We start from the raw sequence: 27622 nt of genomic DNA, 5'->3' as shown, positions 1-27622 counted from the left end.
CCTCAGTCCAAAGCCATGTAGGTTAGGTGCATTGGAGATTCTGAATTGTCCCTAGTGTGTGCTGGGTGTGTGTGTGCCCTGCAGTGGGCTGGTGCCCTGCCCGGGGTTTGTTTCCTGCCTTGCACCCTGTGTTGGCTGGGATTGGCTCCAGCAGACCCCCGTGACCCTGTAGTTAGGATATAGCGGGTTGGATAATGGATGGATCTTGTTTAATGAGAATGCTATGCTTCTGTTTTAACTATGGAGCAAGTACACCTAATTCTACGTGAACACTTTACCTTTCCTGACAGAAATGCTACCAGATTCTCTCAACTGGGGACTGCATCACATCGTGGGAACAGTTGTAATAAATTAAATAACAGGCACAAAATGAAAAAGAAAAAAGTGCAGTATAAATAATGTAGCCACGGCAATATTTTTGTTGTTATTCTATTTATTCACCTTAAATACATTTCTTGTATTAGGAATTTGTTATTTTTTGCATAACCCTTGGAGTTGGGGTATAGGGTCAGCCATTTTAAGTGTCCCAGGAGCAACTGCAGCTTAAGGGCTAAGTGCATGGGGGGAATGCTGTGCTGAAGTCGCCAATAAATAAGCTTTCATTGAGGACAAAAAAATAAAATCTTTGCATTAATTGTTATTTCTCCCATGAAATAACTTTTGCTGCAGTGCTCCTCATGTGTGCTGATCCTGTCCATATGGGGTATTTTATGAGAGAAAAAGACGCTGAAAATTAAACACTGAAAAGTGAAATGGTAATCAATTTAGGCAATTCCCACTTGATGTACTAATACGTTAAGGATTTGAAGAAAAATAAAAAAGCAACTGTTTCTGCTTTGCTAATTTTTACATGATTTAACATTTTTACCAAGGAAAGATACATTAGAACAGCATATATGAATCAAAAACAATCATGCACACCCTAACATATGCATATTCAACATACATATACACTCACCGGCCTCTTTATTAGGCACACGTTTGGTTAACACAAATGTCTAATCAGCCAATTACATGGCAGCAACTCAATGCATTTTGGCCTGTAGACATTGACAGGACGACCTGCTGTAGTTCACACCGAGCATCAGAATGGAGAAGAAAGGTGACTGAAGTGACTTTGAATGTGGCATGGTTGTTGGTGATAGATGGGCTGGTCTGAGTATTTCACAAACTGCTGATCTACTGGGGTTTTCACAAGCAACCATCTGTATGGTGGACAGAGAATGGTGTGGAAAAAATGGAAAATATCTAGTGAGCTGCAGTTGTCTGGGTGAAAATGCCTTGCTGATGTCAGTGGTCAGAAAATAATGGCCAGATTGGTCCAAGCTGATAGAAAGGCAAGAGTAAGTCAAATAAGCACTAATTATAACTGAAGTACACAGAAGAGCATCTCTGAACACCAAATACATCAAATCTTGAAGGAGACAGGCTACAGCAGCAGACCACCACACCAGGCGTCACTCCTGTCAGCTAAAAACAGAAGACTGCGGCAACAATACACACGGCCTCACCAAATTTGGACAATAGAAGACATTGCCCGGTCTGATGAGTCTCCATTTGTACTTGGACATTCAGATGGTCGGGTCAACAACAGGAAAGCATGGATCCATCCTGCCTTGTATTAATGGTTCAGGCTGGTGGTGTAATGGTGTGAAGGATATTTTATTTTCTTGGCACACTTTGGGCCCTTTAGTACCAATTAAGCATAGTTTAAATGCCACAGCACACCTGAGCATTGTTGCTGACCATTTATGATGACCTTCTGATGGCTCCTTCCAGCAGGATAACTTGCCGCGTCACAAAGCTCAGATCATATCAGGCTGGTTTCTTGAACATGACAATAAGGTCATTTGACTCAAAAGGTGCTCTATTGGATTTAGATCTGCTGACAGTGGAGGCCTTTGGGATGTGGTGGAACGGGAGATTCACATCAAGGATGTCCAGCCAACAAATCTGCAGCAACTGTGTGATGCTATCATGTCAATCTGGACCAAAACCCCCGAGGAATGTTTCCAGTACCTTGTTGAATTGATGCCATGAAGAATTACAACAGTTGTGAAGGCAAAAAGGGGGTCCAACCCGTTACTAGTAAGGTGTACCTACTAAAGTGGCTGATGAGTGTATATATACACACACAAAAAAACAAAAGTACTTGGTGTACTCCCAGATGGGCTTAAAGTGGAGAAGGACAAACAAACTGTGACTGCCTTTACTAGACTATTGGCACGTAGACTTCTCTCGCTCTACTGGAAGTAGGTACCTGATGTTATCTACTATTCGAAACTGGAAAAAAATCTATTTCTCACTTAGAGGATCTGTGCAGAACTTTTTCAAAACCTGGCAGGATCTGATCAATAACATTTTAGAATAACCTTTTAAATTGAGGAATCCTATTCTCTCCCCATTTCTTCTCCATTTATCTTTATTCACTTATTAATTCATCTATTTACTTATTTTTTACTAGCTTTAACTTTTACTCTGCTGCCCATGCTCTCTCTCAGGGGTGGGGGGTTGATTTGTTTTTGTAAAAAGTGATCTATTTGTATGGAATGTTGTTTGATTTCAATAAAATAAATGCAATTAAAAAGAAACGAAAAGTACCAAAGATGGACACTTGCGGCACTGCTTTAGGTGGTTAAAGCTTAGTCTTTACTAATTTACTAATAACCCTAACCCTAAAAAGTTATAGTGCGGAGTGGTGGCTCTGAGGCTAAGGATCTGCACTGGTATCCCAAAGGTTGCCAGTTCGAATCCCCATCACTGCCAAGAGAGATCCTACTCTGCTGGGCCCTTGAGCAAGACAGTTAACCTTCAATTCCTCCAGGGGCGCTATACAATGGCTGACCCTGCGCTCTGACCCCAAGGGGTATGCGAAAACTAACAAATTCCTAATACAAGAAATTGTAGAAGGCGAAATAAAGATAAAAAAAAAAAAATTATCAGTCTTGACTACAAGTACATACATATATGGAGAAAGTCCCCGTCAATGAACAGGAAACAATATTAAAAACAAAAATTACCAAGAGATACAAAGCGTGTACCAAAATACAACCAGTTTTCGCTATACACGGTTGGCCTGGTCTGGTCTAGGGCAGTGGAATAAAACACACTTCTCAACTAATTCATCCTTTGATCAGTTTGGTCCCATCACCCCACTGATAACACACACATTACCTCACGAAACGGATTTGCATTTTCCTGCCTTTTTAAATCTAAACACAGTACCCTTTTTGGTTGTCATTTCAATGGCCCGCCATAAAGATTGCATTCATGATGCAAAACATAAATCCAAACAATGATTACTTTGTTTCCCAGATAACTGGGGACGAGACAATGTGCTTTCCACACGGAACACCTCGACGACAGATAAGAGAAACTGCTCTTACACACACAGAGGGTATTTTGTTTTAAGATAACATGCATATATTTGCATTTTTTGTTATACGGACACCCCACACAAATATGTGACTAGTTGAAAAAGTTACATATTGAGGTATAACCTTGGAAAATTTCCTTTTGTTTGTTTAATAAAGCTGCAGATAGAGTGCATCATCCAGAATAACTAAGTCCTGTACAAACATCTGCACAGCCCAAGCAGCAATAACAATATTTTTATCGACAAACAGGTTACTAAACTAACTCAGCATATAAACAAAGAGGAGGAATGGGTTCCATGTACAGTACTGAGGCTGCAAGTCTTGCTATTGTGCCATCAGTTTGATGCAAAGGTGGATAATTATGGAGTGAGTCCAAGCTGCAGCTGGTGTTTGAGGACACCACTATTTGGGGGCTCAGTATTTTCTGCAAAAAACTCAGTTTTCTGAAAAGCGCACAATGCAATGGTTTCAAACGTAAAAAAAACATAAAACGTCTGTTGCTACGTGCTGTGACTGCTGTTGGCACCTGTTCGGCATCTCTGGAAGCAGTGGCTGCATAGGGTTCACACGATGGTCAGCAAGAACGCATGGTGGGCTGGCTACCTCTGTCTTCGCACAGCAGGTGCGCGACAGTGGCAATCGTAGTGTGATGCACTATGGTTTGTACCTCATCATCATAAGTGGAGGTCTACCTAGGCAAACTCTGCTGTATGTGTATCAGCTACACAAACATGTTAAGCGCTACGATCAGCCGAGGACCGATATGCTGATGCTGGTACCTCACTTTCATTTTCGATATCCATCTCCAGATCAGTTGCATCAAACTCAGAGTACGAAAAGTCAGAGTCCGATTCAGCGATAATACGTAAAACGTTCATGGGAGTATTTTGCTTTGCACATTTAGTTTAGTCTCACAAGATGTCGATGCCATTTTAGAGGCTGTTAACTCTTTACAACTCATTCATACGCAGGGAATCGAGGTCAAATCAACAAAGCTATGTAACTTTCCTTCTAGCAAAAAGAGTCGAACTAAAAACGCAAGGGCGAGTTTTGTCGCAGTTTACAGCCGATTCCAGTCCTCTACTCCTGAATTTTGACAAGTCAACATCAGCCATGAAAGAGTTAATGTCGTAAACGAATGAGTGCAAAGGGACTTTATTTTGCTATCTTATGAAAGTCTGTATTTGTCATCTTACATACATTTTACTTTCTAACAAGGGGATAAGGCACTGAGCCACACTGCATACTGACCTCAGTTGAGCCAGTGAAGGCCACTTTGTCCACATCTTCGTGTGAGGCGATGGCAGCACCAGCAGTTGGGCCGTACCCAGGCACAATGTTCACCACGCCAGCTGGAAAGCCTGCCTAAAAAAGCAAAACAAGACACAGTGTCAGAAGCTAACACTAATAAAAAGGAAGGGGCTGGAAAAAGCAAAACAATAAGCTAAATTTATCAGCACTGCGGAGAGATGGACACCAAGTGTGCAAGACTGCCATTCACCTGTAGGAATCGCAAGTAGGCAAGAACATACCTGAGACATCTATGGGAGCTTGATGGGCTGAATGGCCTGGTCTTGTAACCTTTTGTTTTTTTAATCTTCTCAGGCCTTTCTAAAACTTAACCAAACTAGAACAAGAGAATGTATATAGATGATGATTGAGGGTTTTAGTGTAGCAGTCCAAGGTCTTCACTACACTACTGTAATTTTTTTTTCTTCTAAAACAGGACTATAAATCTATTTCCTATAGAAAATTATATGCTACTGTAGCCAAAGTGTGCAACTGTGGTATGCGAGTTTTAATCCACATTACACTATTTTACGTATAATGGGTAGCCGAGGTCATGGATAGTCACAGCTGAAGCATTTAAGCCACGTAAAGGTGAAGCACAGATAAGAAGAAACAAATGGAAGCAACTCAGGCAGGATATTAAATGACAGTAAGTGTACCTCGTGGTTTGACAGTCATTTAATGGTCAACAGTTACCGGGTATGGTACTTAAAATTAAACTACACCAGCAGAAGATTGTAACCCATGTTTGGAAATTGCACGTCCTTATTTTGGAACCAAAGACTTTGAGAAAAGTAGAAAAGCTCGGGCAACTGCACTGGGAAAAAATTGAAGCTCACGTTTGGTGGGATGCAAGAAATCGCTCCTGCCCGTAACTAGGAAATAAGCCATCCTGCGCTCTCTCAAAGAGGATGTAGCAGACTGCAGGAAATCCACAGCTGCTTGGTGCTTTGCCAGGGGCCTTCTTTGAAATTATATTATTGTAAGCCTCAACCAATATTAAAAAAAATCTTAGTGTATCCTTTCCTTAGTGCTCATTTTTTTTCTTTGTCTTAGAATTACCACAGTACCACTAGGGAAATTATATAATAGGTTCATAGCTTGATATACAGTACTGTATTATAGATCTTATATATAAAAGGAGACTGTAACAGTCTTGTGGTCTTGTATTCATGTTATCATCCAGTTGACACTAGGTAACCACAAGGGGATGCCAGAGAGCCCCAGACACAGCAATATAGTCCAGAATAAAAATACAATAAAGAGTTTTTATTTCACAAAGTACCTTCCAATGAACAGGTCTCCAACAATTAGCCACAATCTTCTATATTTTATGTATGTGTGTATTTTATTTTATATATATATATACACATATACACACACACACACACAAGATAGATAGACAGACAGATAGAAGAGATAGAAATAAATAAATAAAGCAGACTGTCACAGTCGTGAGATCCATAAAAGCAACCGATACATTAATCATGAAAAATCTGTAGTGTTATTTGTCATTTAATATTTGTTTTTGTTAACTATATTTTCATTGTGCATTGTTCTTATTCTAACACTGTTATAGTGGTAACACAATTAAAAATCAACCAATTAATAATATTAATTTAATTGACATTTTCTGTTGTCAAAAATTCTGCATGTAAGAACTTATTACTACACCAAAAAACAAAAATAAATCTGTCATGTGTTTTAATTATAATTTTCTCAAACAATTAAAAAAAAACAAAAAAAAATTTTATTTTCTTCCCAGGCAATGCAAAGGGATAATTCCGTACCAGACCAGGGGGTAGCAGGGTACGCTGATCCTTCCTCTTTTTCTTCAGCAGACCAAACACGGGAAATTTTGCCTGGACTTGGGGACATCAGTTCCGGTTCCGGACCCGATGTCCGGCTTTAAAACTGCCATGTTTGCCTGTAATTTTGTTCTATTTTTGAACTGAAGTCTGTTGAGACCTATTACTCATTGAACCTAACTTTCGTCTTCGGCAGCCTAATTCATGTATATGGGTGTCTGCACCCCAAACCTCTTCCTGTGTCTGTCGAATCCTTTCACAATATATATTTTTTTGGTTTAGAGAAAGCTGCAGTCTCTAACAAACATATTCCCAAGGACAGTATGCCCCATACTGGATTCAACTACAAAGCGCAAAGACTCACCTCTTTAACCAGACTTGCAATATAAAGAGCAGTCAGCGGGGTCTGCTCAGCAACCTTCACCACCACAGTGTTGCCTGTGGCCAGAGCTGGACCCAGTTTCCACGACAGCATCAACAATGGGAAATTCCACTGAAAAGACATTAAGCAAGGACTCCATTAACAAACATAGCTCCATTCTGTAGTGATTAAAATGGTGGTGATTAAAATGTAAGTGATTACCTAATCAGATCCCTTTTCCTAGTTCTGTAAGATTCATGAATATTTTACTAGATGACAAAGCGTAATCTATGGGAAGTTCCTAAAACCCCTATAAGTAGAATTGTATTGGTATATTCGTGCCATTTCTAACAGCTTTGAGTAAACATTCTTCAGTTAGTGACCAGCCTTGCCATGAGTAAGGTGTAGAGTCATACGGTTTTAAACCGTGACCGTGTCCGAGAGCTTACAGGCTCTTTGAGTGTGTGAAATAACTAAGAAAACAGTGCTTATTTGAACACTGTACCATACGCTTAAGGCGTACAGAAGAAGAAATTAAGAACCTTTAAGTACAGAAATAACTAAAGTTCCTCAAGAAAAGCCAAAGTTTAGACAAGATACATTTTTCCTTTTTTTTTGCCTATTATTCTACATGTGTAACTATTTTTTCTTTTATTCTTGTGTGGATTATTTGCTTTTAACATTCACTAAATATTTTGAAAACAAAAAACTTTTGGACAGTGAGATTTGTTTCGGCACGCATTTTGCCCGTGTCCGACTTCGCCTTATACTTCAGTGGCTACAACAACAAAAAAACAAAAATCAAAAGCAATGGAATTTGAAAAAAGGACGACAACACAGACAATCAACACCTTACTACAAGCCACCAACATGTGCGGCTTGTTCTATGCCATCTTTACAGCATATTCATTCAACTTTGAATAGCTCTTCCTGACGAGGGCGACACTGGTCACAGGCTAACCTAAGAGCATTTTACCAACCCCAGATGCTCCCAAGTAAGAAAACCGATACGATCTTGAGAAGTACCAGTTGCACTCAGATATTCTCCCATAATGCTAAGCTGTTCCTCTTACCAAGTGGAGTGGGCCCATCACATGTGCACAGGAGAGTCATTTCATCCACTCATACTCACAAGTTCATTATTTCAAGCACAACACAGGACTTGCAGCCACAGGTGCAGACAGAAATGTAAACTCAACACAGGTCACTGTGAACCATTTCAGCACGCACCTTACGATGAGGCCAAGGGAAAAACGTCAACACCAGAAATGAAACCCTTAGATTCACAATCCTTAGGTTCACACCCCCGAGGCATTCATCAGCTCCAGAAACAAAACCCATAGTTTTGCAAGTTTGGTGCTTCCCAGTCCTCAGTTATGTCCTATTATCCTGTCCACGAAAGCCATAAACAACTCAGCAGATAACGTGCACCCTTGGCTGACTCCAACGCCCACAATGAACAGTCGAGCATAAACTCGTTTCACAATTGCAGGGACCAAGTGGCATATAACAGTGACACAAGAATGACAAACTTTTAGAACACCATCGTCATGGAACACTTTAGTATAAACAATTCCACAAAGCACAAGTAGACTCCCATGATCGCCCTGATTGCCTACAACCAGGCAAAGATTGTCCACTGTCTGAAAGCCCTGAAGGCAAAATCCACATTGTTCCTCCTAGACTGGAGTTTGAGATAATAGACTAAGTCTTCATTCCAGTACTTCACAATAAGCTTTTCTATGGAAGCTGAGAAATGATTTTGACACAAGTGATCTAAAACAATTGAGAGAGATTCCAGCTTCAGCCGATTGGTCCCCATGTAATCGTGGTACTGACAATGTTAGCCAGGGAGGACAGCGACTTAACAAGAAGAGGTAGAAGCCAGATTGTAATGCACTGCGACCATCATCGCGACTGCTGTCCCAGCCATGTGAAGAGAGCCTACCAGAAAGCCTGCTGCTCATTCTTGGAAAACTGGCAGGCAGCCACAGTATGTAGCAACAGTCGTTTTATGTTGATTTCTGTGAGAAAACAGAACATTCCAGAAACTACATTTTTTGGAAAAAATATTCAGCCCTCAAGGAGTTAATAAATCTAAACACTTTAGCTTTTAATGTGAACATCTGCTCCAGTCAGCCAGTCATTGCAATGCACAGTCTCCAGCTTCTATGCAAAAACCAATTAGCAACTTATCCCTAACACTCTCACAATAATGGTGGCTGAGGTCCCGGATGTGATTCAAATAGATCAGTAGCACCAAGACTGCATGGGTAAATGAAGCTAATGGATATTGTGAGGGTATTTTGGATAACTTGCTTCTTAGGTTTTGCATAGATGGTGGAGACTTGTGGTTTCCAACCTTGGGTTTAGGAGTTCCTCAAAACATGACTTCAGCCTCTTCAGTTGAAGTCAAGATTTCCCTCATCCTGAACAATACCCCAACTTACTCGTGCTAAATCATCAAAATGTTTGCCAAGACCTCTCCAAGGCCATAGAAAAGCCATTCTTCACAATCTACACATGGGCTCGTTTCTGCCGCTGACACCTTTTTAGCCTCTTCGTACTCCCGCAATCAAATATGCAGAACCTTCAGCTTTTATTATATGGAAGACTTCTTTAGTCAAGGTGACAGCTGCCTTGACCAATGGCTACAACTAACAGGTCCCTAGGGTTGCCACCAAGACAATTCACCAACCACCTTTTACCAAATGTCCCTTTATTAGTGTACTAGCTATACCCCATGGCTGTGCCCACATAGTAATGAAACAGGACAAACTTTAAAAATCAATAGACGTTGGCACTCTATCTGATCATGTTCTGCTCTGACAGGCGAGTGTTCCCTGCGTGGGGAGAAAAGAACATGGCCGTGATATCTCTGGCAATCAGCAGCTACCCTCTAAAACACACGTAGCTCTGATCTCTCTCTCTCAAAAAAGTAAAACGGTACTCCTTAATCTGTAGATGATAATGTCTGCTGAACAAATGGGTATCGCTAGCTAAGCAGAGGCGAGATGCGCTCCAACACGTGGCGAGACGTAGACCAACTCGAACAGAGGCTGGCGAGTGAATGAGGAAGGCCCCGCCCCCTAACACTCTGTTGGATTTGCATAAATACATCAGTACCACATGCAAATTATGGTACTTCGTGTGTTGACAGAAGTCACAAAATCAACCTGAAAATTCCAGCAAATTATAGAAAACAACCAGATCTACATCTGTTAAGTAATTGTCTCATGAACAGCGGACAAAACTCGCTTGGACCACAAACTTTTTCAAACCGTTTCCTGGCGAGCACCTATGGGCCAAGGGTAACCGACATTCCAGATTTAAAGTTCCAAGTCCACATGATTCGGGAGATTTCATGATGAGCAAGTCAGTGGTATTTGGCTTTTATAGATATAGATTATAAAATCCCAGCAATGATGCTCATGTCCCACCAGATTTTGTTGATGTCACCTGCTCAATTCTCTCTTTTCTAGTTCCTAAAGGCAGAGCGACTCGAATATATTTTTGCAGCGCACTTTAAAAACTGTTTAGTTCTGTGCATTTTGCCGTCTTCTTAGCTACAGCTGCAGAAATGTCCCGTTTTTGCAAACATCTCTCTAGCTATCAACACGTCTGAGAGAATCACTGGTGGCCTGTTATTCTTTACCAAGACTTCTGTTCACCTTCTGCTAAAACCCCACATAAAGCTCTTTCACTGAAAGCCCACGGCAAAAGTCTTCTCTCTCTCCAGACCCTGTCCTAGTTCTGCCCACTCTCAAGGACGGACGTTCAAGATGTAGACCTTGACTGTTAAAAGTGTTTTCTCTACATTGGCCACAGGGAAAAACAATGCCCAGAATCACTATAATGACACAGGTCTGTCCAACAAGACCAACAGACAAACACCTCGTTACTAATTGCTCACCGATTTGATACGGCACTTTTGTTGTCACAAATCGAGTCTCACCTTATCTAAACAGGGGACACTTCCTCCTTATTAACAATCCATTGACCAGATTTAAGTATTGGATACAAACTAACATCCTGTTAACCAACTAGCCGGACCTCAGAAAAAGCAGTGAGAAACCATTCTGCAAACTTGTAGTGGCAGCCAGATTACTGTGACAAAAGGTGGACATGATCATTAAACCGTCAGAGCCAACTCTGTTCTGAAGAGAACTCTCAACACAGATAGAGTGAACTGAATGATCTACTCACTGGAATGATCTGACCGCACACTCCAACTGGCTCATGGCGGGTATAACAGAAGAAGTTGCCATCGAGGGGAATGTTCTTTCCATGCCATTTGTCCGCCCAGCCTGCAAAGTACCTGAGTAGTAAGGAAATGAGTAGGTAATGAGGAGATAGTAGTAAAACCTGAGAAAATCTGCATCACAGAACCATGGGAGCGAACACGTCACAGACTGTATGCCACACCTCAAACACTTGACGACATGGGGCAAATCCACACTGTAAGCCACTGTATATGGCTTCCCGTTGTCCAGGGTCTCGAGACACTGCAAAAAGAGAAAAAAGTTTTTAATAAAACAGTAATGGTCGCCATTACCTCTTCTATTTATGCAAGGGTGATGACAATACCAAAACCAATTGCCTTCATTATCTAAACAGGGAATACAACACTTACTGTAAGGTTCCATATTTGAACACTTTAAATGAAAACTTTATGGTTGGTGCTTAAACCTTTCAAACCAAGTCTTAACCCTTCACTGCATGTTCAAGCTGAATCAGCAGCTGTGCACATTTTAAAAAAGTCAATGACTCATGACGTAGCACTGGCTTAAGAGCTAGGGAGCTGGTGCTCAGATAATAGAATAAGCTTACATCCACCAGTAATGGCAAAACGTATAAAACACAAGAAAGAGATAAGTCCGGCAGAATAGTAATGAGAATCACCATGAAAGAATTCACCTTAATAAAAGGATAAGCATCTGTGTGTGTGTGTGTGTGTGTGTGTCTGGTTACTATTTCTCTGGCATCCCAAAAGATGGTACATTGGTAGTAATAAATGTGTAGCATTGGACATTCCAACAGATGATAAATCACAAATATTTGTAGTAAGAAAATGGCTTGCATTTGTCATTCCAACGGATGGCCCCTCACAACATTAACACTGCTTTTACAAATCCCATTACTAGATGGCATATAAGAGAGACTTATGTATTGCATAGACCGCAGCAATTGTTAACACTGAGGTCTACATTAATTACTTAGATTTCATCTTCTCTTGGACAGGTAGCATAACTAGTTATTGCATAAAAACACACTTGTTTAGACCAATAAAACAGTAGCAGTAGTTTTGTACAAAACTTAATCTAAAGTGGGCAGTGACACAATATTTTTCTTTACTTAGAAACCAGCTCTATATATTTTTGACTCTCAAGCTGTACAATCACTCTTTATTTCATACTATGGCAGTGGGCTGAGTGCAAGCATACAGGTGGTAGTCAAATGAGGGTGGTCAGATGCAGAACAAACTGCTGGTCAAGGATGGACCAATTCATTTTGCATGTGTTAACTGTACAGACCCCTCATAAAGCTGATACTTTAACACTTCAAATTTCATGCGGCTAAAACTATAAAGAAGAAAATGGGTGCCTAGCTTATCAAACATAAATCTGAACAACAAAATAAGGAAAATCTAAGTCAAGCCAGCACAAAAACACATTTATTCCAACAACAAAATATGAACACAGGATGATTAGCGTTCCTTTTACACAATATCATAATCCCACATCAGGCCTTGTGTGCGCGAGTACACACAATCCTCAGCAGCTCTCTTTCCCTTCCAATGCCCTACAGATGCATCTGCTAGGTTATTGGTCAACCCCAAGCTGAAGTCACAAGAGCAAGTATGGGTGTGTAAGACAGCATGCCCTGTGAAGAACTGGCACCTCATTAAATGGGCAGTTTTTTGAGGGGTGTTGAATGCTGTTGTGATCTGGACATGAATTAACTAGGTTTAATAAGGGATGGATGGCTGCTATAACTAAGACCTAATAGTGAACATCAAAACATTATAATCTATGTTTGTCTCACTGCCGACAGTTAAGATTTCACCATTTTAATTCTTGACCAACTATTCCCAAGTAGCGTTTAATGCCAAGCTACGCAACATCCTGAAATGAATGCAATGAATACGCAGACAGTAATAAACATAGACCAGAAACTCCAATTTGCACAACCAGAATAAATCATATTTTAAAGATGATCCATGTGTGTATTTGTTTATAACTGTATTACTGTACTGTATTCACTTCCGTACTACATGTTTGTGTTTAAGCACTTGCGCCGTTTCCTTCAATTCACTGTTTAACTTTTTGTTTTTGCCTACTCCATATATAGTCACGCATAAGACGGGGCTTGAAACCCAAAAAATCAATTATAAAATCAGACCTCGACTTATACAGCTGTTCAAAAATGCAACACTTCAATTTCTCAACCCCCCCCTCTACTAGCCTCCTCCAATCGCGCACCAGTTTCTCAGACACATCGAAGTTTGTTGCAGCAGCGCAGTTATCAATTTCATATTTTCTTCTGCTCAAACGCTCCATCGTAGATAAGGGATGCTCATATAATAAAGGTGTTTGAGGGTGTGAGATACATAAAACACAAATCAGTGCAAAACGTTGCATCGGATCAGTTGGGTTATTACCCTGTGGTCACCTGCGCACGAGAGAGAGAGAGAGAGCGAGCGAAAGAGATAGAGATAGAGAGGGGTGGGGAGCACCGCTGATACAGCGCATTGCCACACCCACCTAGAAAAAAGGCAGAGTGCTCCATTATTACTCTCTCAGGTGGGCGATATCTTTTGGACCAATAGCGTGACTTTTACGCATTTGACTTAAACGACTGACATTATAAAATACCATAAATAATAATGTAAAATCAAGTCCTGAATTATTCGCAAGTAAATACGGTTTTTCTTGACTTTGCGACTCGCAGCTACTGATCATCATGCCAATTCCCTGAACAAACTGTGCCTGGGAAGTTTTTCAGCCATGCAATTGTTTGTTCTCATTGACTTTTAAGTTTGTGTATTAGTGAGATTTTATTGCACAAACGATAGCACGGTATAGACAAGGTGTGTAGATTGATGTTTTAGAGTTTTATGACTTATAACAGTTTAATAATGTTTTATGGAAGTTTAGATGAGGTAGGTATGACTGAGTGGTTACTTGATTTAGGCAAGAAAGACTGAGTCTGTCTAGCACTATTCTGATCGGAGATTTTCAGTGGTTGCTCAGACAGGCTTGAAGTACAACTCGGAAATGAGTTTACTTCTGAGGTTGACTGAATAGTAACGTACTGCCTAGGATTGGTATTCTATTAGTTATTGACGATGGTATTTTAGTAATTATTGATGTAGGTTTTAATATTTATAGTAGGTTTAAAAATGTGTGTGTGGGGGGGGGGGTATTTAGACTTGGCTGAGCCTCAGTCATCAGGAAAGGAAGGGTTTGTGTTTGAAACGCCATGCACACTGTTGTTGTTGTTGTTGCTGTGGGTCTCAAATGCAATGACACACTATTTGATGGGGCTGTGGGGGCACCTGATGGCAATAACAGTGTAGAAGAGTAGAATGAAAGTACAGTACATCACATTAATGTAGTTAAGAAAGGTCGGGAGGACCTCCTCTGAGTCACCTGCCCGGTGCAATGCACTGTGTATATGAAGTCATTCTCAACCTGTCACGACCCATAGTTTAAGAAACAATGCTCCAACTTGATTGCTCTGCAGACATTTTTTATATTTATTTATCATCGCCAGTTTTTACAAATGACTAAACATATGAACCTTGAGAAGAAAAATTACTAGTCCTGGATACAGAAAAGAACAGAACACCAATTTCTAATGAAGACAAGAGTAAGGTATCATTTCCTTCTTTACTATGTTATTTAATTCAGTAATAAGTCAGTTAGGTGAGCATACAAGTATATATTATCACAATAAGCATATTACGACCACCAGGTCAAGCCGGTGGGTGGGATATTGCCCCATACAAGCTAATTCCCCTGGTCCTACTGGTATGAAGGCATCACAGCCAGGTAGGAGTCCTGGCTGTCGATGACGACGTATACATAGAAACATATAAGCATGCAAGCCATTTATCCGTTTTCATGTCAAACTTTTGCACTTACAGCCATAATCACTGCATATCTGTCCAATACTACATCCCTCTTTCCACAGATTGCAGGACATACCGTTATGGTTGTCCTACTTATATATTTTTCTTTTTAATACAGAGTAGAAGTTTTTAGCCTCTCTCTCTCTGTAACTTCACAACACAGAATTGCTTGCTATCGGGTATAAAGCAAAAGAAGAATAAATTACTTACAGCCAAGTAGGCCGAGTCCCTTTCAATCAGGTCTGCCAGGCGATTTATCAAAAGACCCCGTTGGGAAGCATCCATGTGTCGCCATGTTGAACCCAAGCTAAAGGCATCTCTGGCAGCTTTCACAGCTTTATCGACATCAGCCTAGAAGAAAGCAAGCAGCAGATTATCAAAAACATTACCATACATCACCAGCCTTACCACCACGGTCTTGGAACTCTGAATTAAATCAGAGATATATTTGTATTGCATACTACCCAGCCTTGTCTTCAGTCATAAAAATAAATTTCTGTGCTGGGAGCTAGTGGGTAATGATGAGTTTATTAATTTAAAAAAGAAAAAAGCAGATTTCAGCTCCTTATATATCTACAGGTATACATGTCACGGCAAACTCCCCTACCAAAATCTGTTAAAATCCAAGTTTACAATAGGCTCAAGATGTTAAATAGACCTGTAGGTTACTGGAACGGCCTCATTGACATGTTTACATGCTGGTCAAGAAGAGAGACTGGACATCGCACCCCTTCAAGCCGAGAACAGCTTTGAATTACGTAGAAGTCACGTGTGTAACAACTAATTATAAAGCAACTTCCTTAAACTACTCTGGAGCACAGCAGACATGTCCAACTCAGCTTTTCAGGATGAACTTTCGATTCAAAACACAAGTTTGTTAGAATGCTACCAAAACTCAGGGCACACCTCTGTTTGAGCTCTAAATGAATATTCAGAATTTGACAAGTGGCAAGATATCGGAAAAGCTTTTCAGCTGCCGCCAAGATTTTCACAGTTTAAATAGTGGCCTTCCATTTATGGATGTCACTCAGCCAATCAGTTGTCAGGTTGGGCCTCTAGATCACTTATAAAAGGTTACCACTGCCGGGATCCTTGACAATCAAAAAAAAAAAAAAAAAACAACGATTTAGGTCATATGTTACGCTGTACGACCATCCAAACAAGTGTAAGCGGTCACTGCATATTCTTGGTTATAAGGTGGTCTCCATAGAATGCAGGATGAACATGGATACTAAGAAGCCTGACATCATTTCTACCCTGGATCCAGCAGGGCCCCGATACGTGGTGTACCATTCAAGGACGGCTAGGCAATGTTATACTTTACAGTGTACTATTATATATGTATTTTTGAATTCCTTACTGAACATACTTTTAAAAAATAACTCCTGCCAGTTTCAAAAGCTTGACTTTGATTACCTCAACTGTGTAAAGGAGATCTGAATGCACCAAGGACAAGCAACAGTCTTCTCCCTGCCTAAAACCCTGTTCCCCTGAATTTTTGGCAAGAAGGAGGAGTGGGATAATACAAAAATAATGACATTCCTCACCAAGAAACAATTTTGCAAAAGGAAAAAAACAAAATGAAAGGAAGCAATTCATTCTTACAGCTGACACAAAACAAAAAGCAAAGAAATTATGGCTATCGCTTCCTGCCATTCTCTGATGTAAAAACACAGGAACCAGTGTTTCTCCAGTCGCAAGTTGCCATTTTTTTTTTTTTTTAATAATGGTGGGCGGGTCGTGGCTCCGTCCCCAACCGCATAGAACAAATGTGTGCAATTCACCAATGGAGAGCCCCCCTGCTCTGAAATAACCAAGTAAGACCCCCGTCACGTCCCCACTCATAATCAGGCACAGTTAACCAAGGGAGACCCCACTCCCACAAGCATTCACAAACACTGATGTAAACAGTTCTTCAACTTCACTATTAAATCTTTGAATAGACAGGCTCTTAATAAAAAATAGAATTTAAAAAAAAATGTCTGACAAATTACTAGCGAGGTTATTACGCAAAGAGCCATCATGAGAAGGGGTAGCTGTGAAAGGTCCAACAGGGTCCACGTGAAATGCACTCCTCTTTCATTTTTTTTTTTTGGCTTATCTTGAGAAAGGGGGGCACATTCACGACCTCAATCAGTTTATTAAGATCTTGAGAGTCTGTGCAGTACGTGTGATTACAGGAGATGTCCTACAGACGGCCACTTGCACTGTAACCCGAGAACTTTCAAATGAATCGAATTATAAAGGCATTTAGCAATCATCTGGGCATAGGTACTCTATTAGGGCAACCTTAAGAGAAACATGCCGTGCAAAAGAAGCAGCAATGTGCCATTAACCAAAAACCAGAATGGAGTCTCTTCACTTTGCTACAATCATGCTATACCATCTGAAGACAAAAAAAGAATTTAGGAACAAAAATCAATGTCAGCTGAAAAGTTAAAAAGATTCTGCTCCAGTCACATTATACCAGACTATTTGGACCCCCAGGTTGTAACGCTTTCCCCTTCCCACTTACACTGCGTTGACGTGAATTTCCGGTTGGACTACTCTGGGAAATGCACAACCACTGTTGATTTGTTACCTGGCCTCCATTTTTCGTGGAAATCAAGTGCAAACCAAACATATTAAGTATATATCGCTACAATGCAATTGCAATTTAACCAAAAAACTGTTATTTCTGGCAAAGTTTTATCACATACAATTCTTCTTTCAGCTGCTCCCATTTAGGGGCCACCACAGCAGCTGCCTGCATGTCCTCTCGCACCTCATCCATAAACCATCTCTTGGGCCTTCCTCTTGCCTGGCAGATTCCATATGTAACCCTCATCCCTCCAATACAATACAATTTATTTTTGAGTATCCCAGAATCACACAAGAAGTGCCGCAATGGGCTTTAACAGGCCCTGCCCCTTGACAGCCCCCCAGCCTTGACTCTCTAAGACGACAAGGAAAAACTACCAAAAAAAAACCTTGTAGGGAAAATGAAATGGAAGAAACCTCAGGAAAGGCAGTTCAAAGAAAGACCCCTTCTTTCCAGGTAGAATGGGCATGCAGTAGGTATCAATACAATACACAGCACACAGCTCCAGCAGACCCCCCATGACCCTGTTGTTAGGATATAGCAGGTTGGATAATGGATGGATGGATTTCCCCTTATACAATTTCTGCCACTTGCAGCTCTGCCACCTGTCTTTTCATCAGTGTCACCGTCTCCAAAAACACACAGCATGGCTGGTCTCACTACCGTTTCATAGACCTTCCCTTTCACTCTTGCAGGTACTCTTCTATCACAGTCCACTCCTGGCACTCCTCTCCACCCCTCTCTTCAAGTTTCATTTTATACAAATAATTAAAGGTGAGAGGTCAGCCTTACATCACAACTCGGGGGAATTCAAGTAAGCTTTGTGTTCTATGAAATGTCAGACTTGTAGCTCGGGTTTGCAGATTGTCCATGAGACATTTCCGATTTGGAAACTTGGATTTACCGTCTGTCTGACAGCACCAGGGTCTGGGGTGTTTTGTCACGTGTGTATTAGGAAGGTTTCTACAACCAAAATGAACTGACATTTTTTTGTGCACAGAGTTCAGTATAAAATGAACTTTTCATTACTTGAGGGGATAACCCGAGAGCTGCAAGGCCTGCATGCTTCTTCAAATTTCTATGAAGTTTGCCTTTATATTCAGTTGCCCTCAGGTGGTTTAGAAAGTCACATATTTTCTAACTCGCTTAATCCAGAACAGGGTCGTGGGGGTCCGCTGGAGCCTAACTTAGAGAACACAGGAAGGAACAGACCCTGGACAGGGTGCCAGTCTATTGTAGTGGTTTAGAAGGTAAATATGCTTTTAATATTGCAACTGTAAACTTCTGAAACAAGAGAACAAAATGGTAGTGAACAGAATTTAAACAAGTAAAACTAAAATTTCTGAGATGCCTGCTAACTCTAACCTCTCAAAGTATGCGAATCTAAAAACACAGTCTAGGCATGCTATACTTTTAAACAGAAATGATTCAATTAGTTTTGCCAAAAAAGGGGTATAAAACATGCCACAGTAACATCTCAGCTCTACTTTATCGCTGAGAATAAACAGTCACAGATTATAAAATACTTTGTGCGCTGCACTCCGCAAAAAGGCCCAAGGCAGCATGACTGTGCAGTTTCACAGCTGCCAAGATTAGCAAGCTTCAGGATATCAAGAAGAGAAAAAAGGGTAAAGCCAACAGCCGTTCCTTTACCAAAGGGCACAGAATTAACGAGCAAAGCACTTTATCCTTTCTGTGACCTGTAAAAAGTGAATTAATGGTTATTTCTGAGACTGGCAAAAGCTGTTCTACAGCAATCATGGCTTTCACATAGCAGTTAGATTATTGACAGATGATAAGCATTCAATAGAGAGAGCTGTGCAAACAGTTTAAAAGAAGGGGGCTGGAAATAGAAGAGCTGTCTGTTGGTAAAGTGGAGCCAAGTTTTCCGACATTTAATACCCGAGGTCTGTGAATAAAGTGCTGTTGAGGTCCTTTAAAGAGGCACACAAGCGTTTTTTCATTACCCAAAAGAGATTTCTGATTTACACCTTAACGCAGAAGAAAAAGACCCCACCATTCCCTTTCCCCGACTTGCCTTGTCTCCCTCTGCCACTTGACAGATGACCTCTCCGGTGGAAGGGTTGATTGTCGGGAAGGTCTTCTTGCTCACTGCGTCATGCCATTCATTGTTGATGAAGATCTGTAGCACAAAGAGGAGGAAAATGGAGCTAAGTATTTTGGGACGGTTTAGCCAAAAATCAGTCAATTCCCAGCAAATCCTGGGTTGAGACACGATCATCTCGGAGAGAAACTTTGAAGTCCCGCGAGATAACTTGCACGTCACGCCCTACTTACAAACAATTTCTCAGAGACACTTAAACGTCCCACGAGACAAAAGGACAGCTGCTGTACAGGCTATTAAATGATCGTCGTGCAGCGAGACAAGCAGAATACGCAGCTCAGTAGCAGCAAGCCAGCAGCTGATCCATCCTCATCTTCTTAGCATACATTCAGCCCCCAATGCAAACAGCAGAGAAGCGAAGTGGCTAGTGCAAAGCGCCCCCCCGGTGGGTTGTGGGGTGGGCAAGTGAAGCAAGTAGGGGGCACAGCACCCTAGTATATATAGATAGATAGAGATAGATATCTATATCTATCTATATACAGTATATATATCTATCTATATCTCTCTCTCTCTATCTATATATATCTATATCTATACATACATATATATCTATATCTATATTCATATCTATATCTATATATACACACACCTATATCTATCTCTATATCTATATAGATAGAGAGATATACAGAGAGATATAGATCAGTAGATTGATAAACAGTATAGGACTGTCTTTTCTAAATGGCTCATACAATGTTTTTGTTAAACATCTTAAATTAAAACTGCATGTCTACATTTCAATCACAATCTTGATTGCTTTATTTCAAATCCACTGTGGTGAGCCAAAATTATGAAAATTCTATCACCGTTCAAATACTTATGAACCTAACTGTGCGCTGTCTTTATTTGAATTTGGTCCTGTGTCACCAAGGATTAGCACGATTACAGAGGATTAGGCAATTCTAATTCAGCAACACCTCTATTTGCAGCCTTCAAGGAGAATGCAGAAGTAAACAAAACGCACTGGTTTTATAACCCACTTAATCCAAGTCGGGCTTACTGTGGGCTGAAGGGTACTCTGGCAGCCCCAGGTGCAAAATGGGAAACAACCCTGGACAGGCTCAAGACAAAGAAGCAAACTCAAATGGGATGGTAGTGTCAAGTGCAAAGCAAGAACTACATCACAGACTTCACGTCAGTCGAGCTCAGATCACATCCAAAAATAGCACATAAGAAAAGTGGACTAACTTAGTGATTTTAATATCTCCTCACTTATGAAGTTAATGAGGAGCTGTAACAGGTTTCATGTTGTACAGACACCCAAGTAAAAATTGCCCTGTTTAAACAAAAAAAAAGCATTTCAGGAACACAGAATATTGCAATTAAAATGGGTACCAATTGATTTAAACAATCACTTCACTATAAACGATGAGCTATAAATAAAGCCTGCACGTAGCAGCTTATTAAAATGAATGCTGATGGCGAGACCTGCAAAGAATCAGAGGTTATTAGTGGAGCAAAAGCACAGAGGCAAAGGTATTTAAATTTGTGTCTTCGTGTTAAGCAATTCAATGGCAATCTTATTAAAACAATGCCTCTTTGGACTTTTCAGGCCATTTACTGCCTGGTCCAAACTACAGAAGCTACTTATCTTTTCAGCGTCACTTTTTTTTTTACTAATCTTAACTAATGTCACTAATGTGGCTGCATCTTTCAGCTCCTTTTTAGGCACCGACACTGTTTAATGTCAACTTGGAAGAACGTCATCCAATGAAGTTGATTACAGGAGCTTTGATCTGCACTCACCATACTTATATATAAGCTGCACTCACTCTCACTGGACAATTGAACGGAGCAGCCAACATGACCACCAAGAGAGGAACGATCATGTGGGCCTCAGTGGACCGTCTGGCAGTTACCAGATTCTAATTTTGCTGCATTCCAAAGATTAATAAACATCATTAAGCTCTATGTATTTTATCATTTAATGTAGGAACTTGGTTCAGCTGCACAAAGTACAATTTTGCACCATGTGGTCCATGGTAAATCCGGCAATGGAAAACCTCTGTGGTGCTCTTCCCTTGATGCCCTAAGCATGGGCTTATTTTGCTGAATGGTTAATCCAGCCCTGAATTTGTATCAGTGATTGAAATGCTTTCAAAAATTACAAATGATTGTGCTGAGGAGAGATGCTAGGTATATTAGGAAAAGGATGCTAAGGATAGCGCTGTCAAGTAAGAGAAAGGCCTAAGAGAAGGTTTATGGATGTGCTGAGGTGATGGGTGTGACAGAGCAAGATGACGAGGACAGGAAGAGATGGAAAAAGATGATCCGCTGTGGTGACCCCTAACGGGAGCAGCCGAAAGAAGAAGATAATATTCATAATACTTTAAATTGTGGACATACCTTTTGCCTGCACATCATCCATACACATCCGTATTCGCACTTGGAGAAAGTTGGCCAAACTTGACCGCGTCTTTTAATGTTGTAACTTCCAAGCGACACATCCTCACTGCAGGCCATGCATTCATTTCTCCATAGCTCTAAAATTTCAAATTGTATATCTTGTCCTACAGAAGTAAGTCAGGTGCAGGATAAAATCAAACAGCTTATAAAGTATCTACAAGGAGTCTGACCGTTTGTGCAATGCTATGAGGAGCAGGGAAGATCTTAAAATTTATGACAGTCCCTATTTTCACAGAAGCAATAAACCTAAAGACGGTTTGGGGAGATCACCACAGGCGAGATGAAGGCAGGTGTTGAACAGTGTGTGCCTCCCCTTTCTGTACTTTGTGCACTTCTCCAGTTTCCAGCATGCTTTGTTGACTTTGCCACTGTATCCCAACTACCAGTGGCGTCACTGAGCCACAAACCGCTGGGTTCAAAAGAAAGAGTTTTATTTAGAAAGTGCCTTGTCACAACCCAATACAAATCAAGATGACCCTTCTTTCTCACTCCTCCCATGCAAACCTTGTCCGCCATTTCCAGACTCCAACTCCCAGATCAAGGGGAGATGGCTTTTTTTTTTTATGCTATACACAGCAAATCACTACATAAAATATGGAGGGTCTTTTCCTGGCAGAATCCCAGGACCCTGACAGTTTGCAGCCCCTGAAGTAGAAGCCCCCATACAACCCTGCGGGTGTCGAAAGTAGAACCATGCAAGAGGAGCACGGTCAACCTACAATACTGGGGGGTGAACTGTTCCTGGCAGGCAGCCTCCTCCAAGTCTAATCCTTCTCTCTAACTAGGAAAAGGAATGGACCTCCACTCATTACAGCGTCCTGGACCGGGAACGATTTCTCTCTCCATCCCAATCGGGATGCCAGTCCGTCCGTTAGTCCTTTCACATACTGTTATGAAAGAGCTATCGTAGTAAAAGCTTAAAAATGCCCTGTTCTGTATTATATGTATATACTTAATATGTATAACTGTGTTATATGTAACACTTGAAATGAAACTGTGCCAACAATTATATTACCGAGTCAATTTCTAATTTTTATTGTATTTTATGAGGAGGTTAAAGATGTGTGTGAGTGGGCCCTGTGATGGACTAGCTCTATTTCCTCCCTTTAACCCAGGACAGCTGGGAAAGGCGCCAGCTTCCCATAACTCTCCAATTAAGCAGGTTGAAGAATATCACTTTATGTTTATGATGAAGACCGGTGCATCCAACTAGCACCAAGATGAATAGTCTTCAATAAAAAACTCAAACTGGAGTACACTGCCATAATGAATTCATTACATTGATAAAGTGCATTTCTAACCCACTCGAAGGGTTTTCATTTAAGAACGGAGGAGCCACTTCAACCACCTCTTTAGTGTAGTGTCCATCTGGAGGACTTGATAGCTACCATTCTTGCACCATTGCACTCACCACACATCTGCTATCATGCGGTGAAGGAGCGCGAGAGCTAGCCAACAGATGATTAGGGGGCCACAGTGAAGGAGGTCATGGTGGGTAATTCATATTGTGTTCCAATGGACTGGGTGTTCAGAATTTGCGAGTCGCAAGTAGGAAGTTACAACTGCACTACAATCACAAGTACTCAGAAAACCAACCGGAAGAGCCTCACCAACCCTGGTGTCCAAAAATCCAAGATGGCTGCACCAGGCATCAACAGTACAGTGAAAGCTGTAGTCTTATACCATTTATTAGCACTTCTGTCTATTAAAATCAGTCGTACACACCATACTGTCCAACATCTATCTGTGAATATGTTGCTGATGTGTTTGGATGTGCAAAATACTGCAGAATGCATTGTTACCAACTTGTTGCCAGTATTCAAGAACAACAAAAGGTTTTCCTGGAGACATCTGTATCACTTTTCATTTACCAGAGAGCAGTCACCTTGGACTTGAGGTTCGAGGTAAGTGGAATGCAGCATTACCTGGGATATTGGAGAACACCAAAATAATTCTTTACATTTAAAATGTGCTTTCCTCACTACTGTAAGTGCATAACATAGAGTAGTGGGGAACAACTTCAACCATCCACCACTACTGTGCACAATTGAAATAGATGAGGCAACAACAACCATTTTGCACCAGTAAAACCTCCACACATTAACTGTTAGATGGTGAAGAGGGGGGAGAGAGAGAGAGAGAGATGATTAGGAGGGCGAGAACGACCAGTCTGCGGTGGGCAATTTATCTTGGACATCGGGATACACCCTACTGTTTATGAAGGATGCCCAGGAACCTTTAATGACCAAAAAGAATTAGGACAGCACAGTGTCCCCGTCACTGCACTGGGGCATTGAGATCCACAATCGGACCGCAGGGTAAGCGCCCCCTACTGGCTTCACCGACACCATTTCAGACAGCAAACCAAACTTTTCACAGATGGTCTCCCTTTTTCAGTGGTACCCAGTGGTGCCGAGGTGTCACCCATTGCATGGCTGCACTTGGGTCCTAATTTGGGGATCCTGAGGTGATTTGTCATGTGTTGCAATGCTCATGCAATGCTCTGTATCAGCGCGTGCTCCTAAACTCAGACCTCTCAAGATGACCAGAGAGCGTCAAGACCTTACGGTGCAAGTTTTTCTAGCACATTGGCCTCATCACCGGGATCCACACACTGACCCCCTGATGGCCACAACAGCACCTCTCTCAGGAGCAAACTCAGCTTTTCTTAGATTGTATCCCATCCAAGCACTGACCGGGCACCAAACCTGCTTATCTTCAGTGGATTACCGGTTCTAAAGGGTAGGTGGTATTGCATTTGTATGGTGTTTCATAGTACAGGGCGATTCAAAAAGATTCATCCGATTTCAAAGTGCCATATTTTTACAACCAGGAGGTGCCTAGAAACCAATCACATACCAATCGAAAGATAGGAGGGGTGGGGGTCATAGAGTTTCTGACTGTCACCAGAAGATGGCTCCCTTCAGTCTGCGAGGAGATGGAGACCCCCCTGAGCAGAAAACGTTTTGCGTTCTCCACTTCAGTAAGAGTGAATCCGTCATGACTGTGCAACCTGATTTCCTTCGGCAGGATGACAGTGAACCTCCAACAGTTCAGAACATTTGTCACCTAAACTACAATACTACAATTTACTGCACGGTTCTGTAATGATTTACAAGAGACATAAAACATTTTGAAAACAAATTAATCTTTTTCAATCACTCTGTATAGGAGATCAGGTTACCTATCAACTAACCTGTGCTGCCGGTTTTCAGGGTACTCATATCACGTTCAAGTAGGCTATTGTTTCAAGTTTTGTCACTCAAAAACAACATCAAAAGAAAGAAATAATGAAAACAACACAAAAAAGAACTGTATGCATGGAAAGAATGCAAAGCAAACTATGAAAAAGTGCAAGTTGTAGGTTAGGTCTCATCAAGGGGAGAGGCAGCTGTCAACACTCAGGACAAGGACCGCTCGGGGCTAAACACTTTTTACTACTACGGGTCTCTGCTGCCTTCTCCTTTGACACACCCCCCCATTGGCAGCAGAGGGTTGCTGGTCTTGGTAACCACTTTTTATGATGCAAAAACTAAAGATAGGCCGATTATTTAACCAACAAACCAAATGGGACAGGACGGGAAGGTTCAACAGCGAATATCGAATTGCATTTGTTTTGCCTTCAGCTGGGGCGACCCGTCCTGGGATGGTTCCTGCTTTGTGCTTAATCGGCGTTGATTATACTTTACAATAAAATAAAATAGAAACAAAACAGAATAAAGTTCACTGGGATCAACCCAACCCTCCCACGCACACAGCTTCTCAACTCCCTTTCACCGAGAGGAGGCGGCCGCTTACAACCGACACCGACTTGCGGACTTCCAGCAGAGAAACACCGCGATCCCTGCACTCGTCACGCCAGCTGCATACCTTTCTTTCCACGCCAGCATTCGCAACCTTTGCAGCACATTTGCACGACTACGCAAGACACTCTCCTCTCCGTTCGCCCCCTTTTTACCTTGTTGTAGTGCACATCGGGGCTCGTGTTCGGAGCGGGGATCGCCGCCGCCGAGTATCCGCAGGCTGGGACGCGAATCGACAGTCGACACGCTTGGGAAAGCTTGCCAGCGAGTAAAAGGCGCAGCATGTTGGGCTGGAGAGTCTCGAAGGAACCAACGAACTCTGTAAAGTATTGGAATTAAGTTGGGGGGAAAAAAGGAAGAGCGTCGTAGAAAAAAGGCGGGTTGGATCAATTCACGTCGCACGCCTACCTCAGCCTGAACTTGAACGACAAGGCGATGCGCATGCGCTGACGCGCTCGCCACCTCCCCTCTTTAGTTCGCGAGAAAAGCGCGCGCCCGTTGACGGCTCGTGTTCGATCACGCGCACGAGAGGAGGACGTAGACGAATAAAAGAAGTTGCCCTACATTGTGGTGTTCATTAAAAATGTGATGATTTACTCCAAGAGGTAGAAGTACATAATAAAGAAGAATAGTTGAGTCAAATTGAAATGTTTAAGTCTAACTATTTTTCGATTATAATAGAAATGATTGATTTGTCAGCCTCTGATAGAAGTCCACTGTGGGCTAGCAAAGCATGAAACATCCAAAATAACATCATATTTGTAATCACTCACCTTGATATAGTCTAAAACGATACCTCACTTGGCTTATGTTTGAAAATTATCATTAAGCTTCTGGGAGTGACACTAGGGCTAGGACCACCGATAATCAAATTTGAAAAATATGATGACATTCCGGGCAGCACGGTGGTGCAGTAAGGAGACCTGGGTTCGCTTCCCAGGTTCTCCCAGTGTCTGCGTAGGTTTCCTCCCACAATCCAAAGATATGCAGGTTAGGTGCATCGGAGATCCTAAATTGTCCCTAGTGTGTGTGTGTGTGTCTTGCAGTGGGCTGGAGCCCTGCCCGGGGATTTGTTCCTGCCTTGCGCCTTATGCAAGGCTGGGATTGACTCCAGCGGACCCCCATGACCCTATTTTAGGATATAGTGGTTTGGGTAATGACTGACTGACTGCCTGATCACATTCGTGACCATAAACCTCAAAAGAGCATTAAAAAAAGACACTCCACATGCCTACATTACCAATCCCCGTTTTAAAAGGTTTTGTGAATAAGGAGTAACTTTGACCCCTTGTATCCCATTAGGGGGTCGCTTGATGTGTCCTGCGCCACTTCCGGTCTTTTGAATCACGGACACTGTTTAGTTTACTGTTTATCATAAGGGTGACATTTCATGCATAAAACACGGTTCAAAGAGTGTCGAGGGGTGTAGTTGGACCAAAAAAAAAAAAAAGGCAGAACCCCACAATAGCTCAACGTCTTGCATAAGCAGACATCAACATGCATTCAAAGGTATAATAATAAACAAACGTAATAATTATTTTTAGTTAATGTGTAAAATTCCTAGGAATTTGTGGAAAAAATAAATTGTATTTATTTAGCACACATCATTATCCAAAATAAGCTAGTATATACAAGACGGAATACTGTACATCAAAATATTACCATGAACACTGTGACCACAGAGTGGTGCCACCGAGCCCCTACCCTCATAACTGATTTCACAGTTTTATCACAAAC

At 41.5% G+C, this 27622-nt stretch overlaps 1 protein-coding gene across 1 annotated transcript in view; it reads right to left on the bottom strand.

Annotated features, from left to right (window-relative positions):
* LOC120540983 (aldehyde dehydrogenase, mitochondrial-like) overlaps positions 1-26332 on the bottom strand; it is a 42895-nt gene extending 16563 nt beyond the window's left edge. The window contains exons 1-7 of the mRNA XM_039772200.1: positions 26041-26332; positions 19590-19694; positions 15181-15321; positions 11262-11341; positions 11043-11154; positions 6840-6968; positions 4629-4742 (exon numbers count right to left, since the gene is read on the bottom strand). Of these exons, the coding sequence (XP_039628134.1) occupies positions 4629-4742; positions 6840-6968; positions 11043-11154; positions 11262-11341; positions 15181-15321; positions 19590-19694; positions 26041-26169 (810 nt within the window). The 5' untranslated portion in view covers positions 26170-26332. The remainder of the gene's footprint in view (positions 1-4628; positions 4743-6839; positions 6969-11042; positions 11155-11261; positions 11342-15180; positions 15322-19589; positions 19695-26040) is intronic.
* Positions 26333-27622: the final 1290 nt, after the last annotated feature.

The sequence above is a fragment of the Polypterus senegalus genome, chromosome 12 (genome assembly GCF_016835505.1).
Source record: "Polypterus senegalus isolate Bchr_013 chromosome 12, ASM1683550v1, whole genome shotgun sequence".
Lineage (NCBI taxonomy): Eukaryota > Metazoa > Chordata > Cladistia > Polypteriformes > Polypteridae > Polypterus > Polypterus senegalus.
The sequence above is the reverse complement of the archived record's forward strand: the minus strand, read 5'-3'. Positions and strand labels throughout refer to the sequence as shown.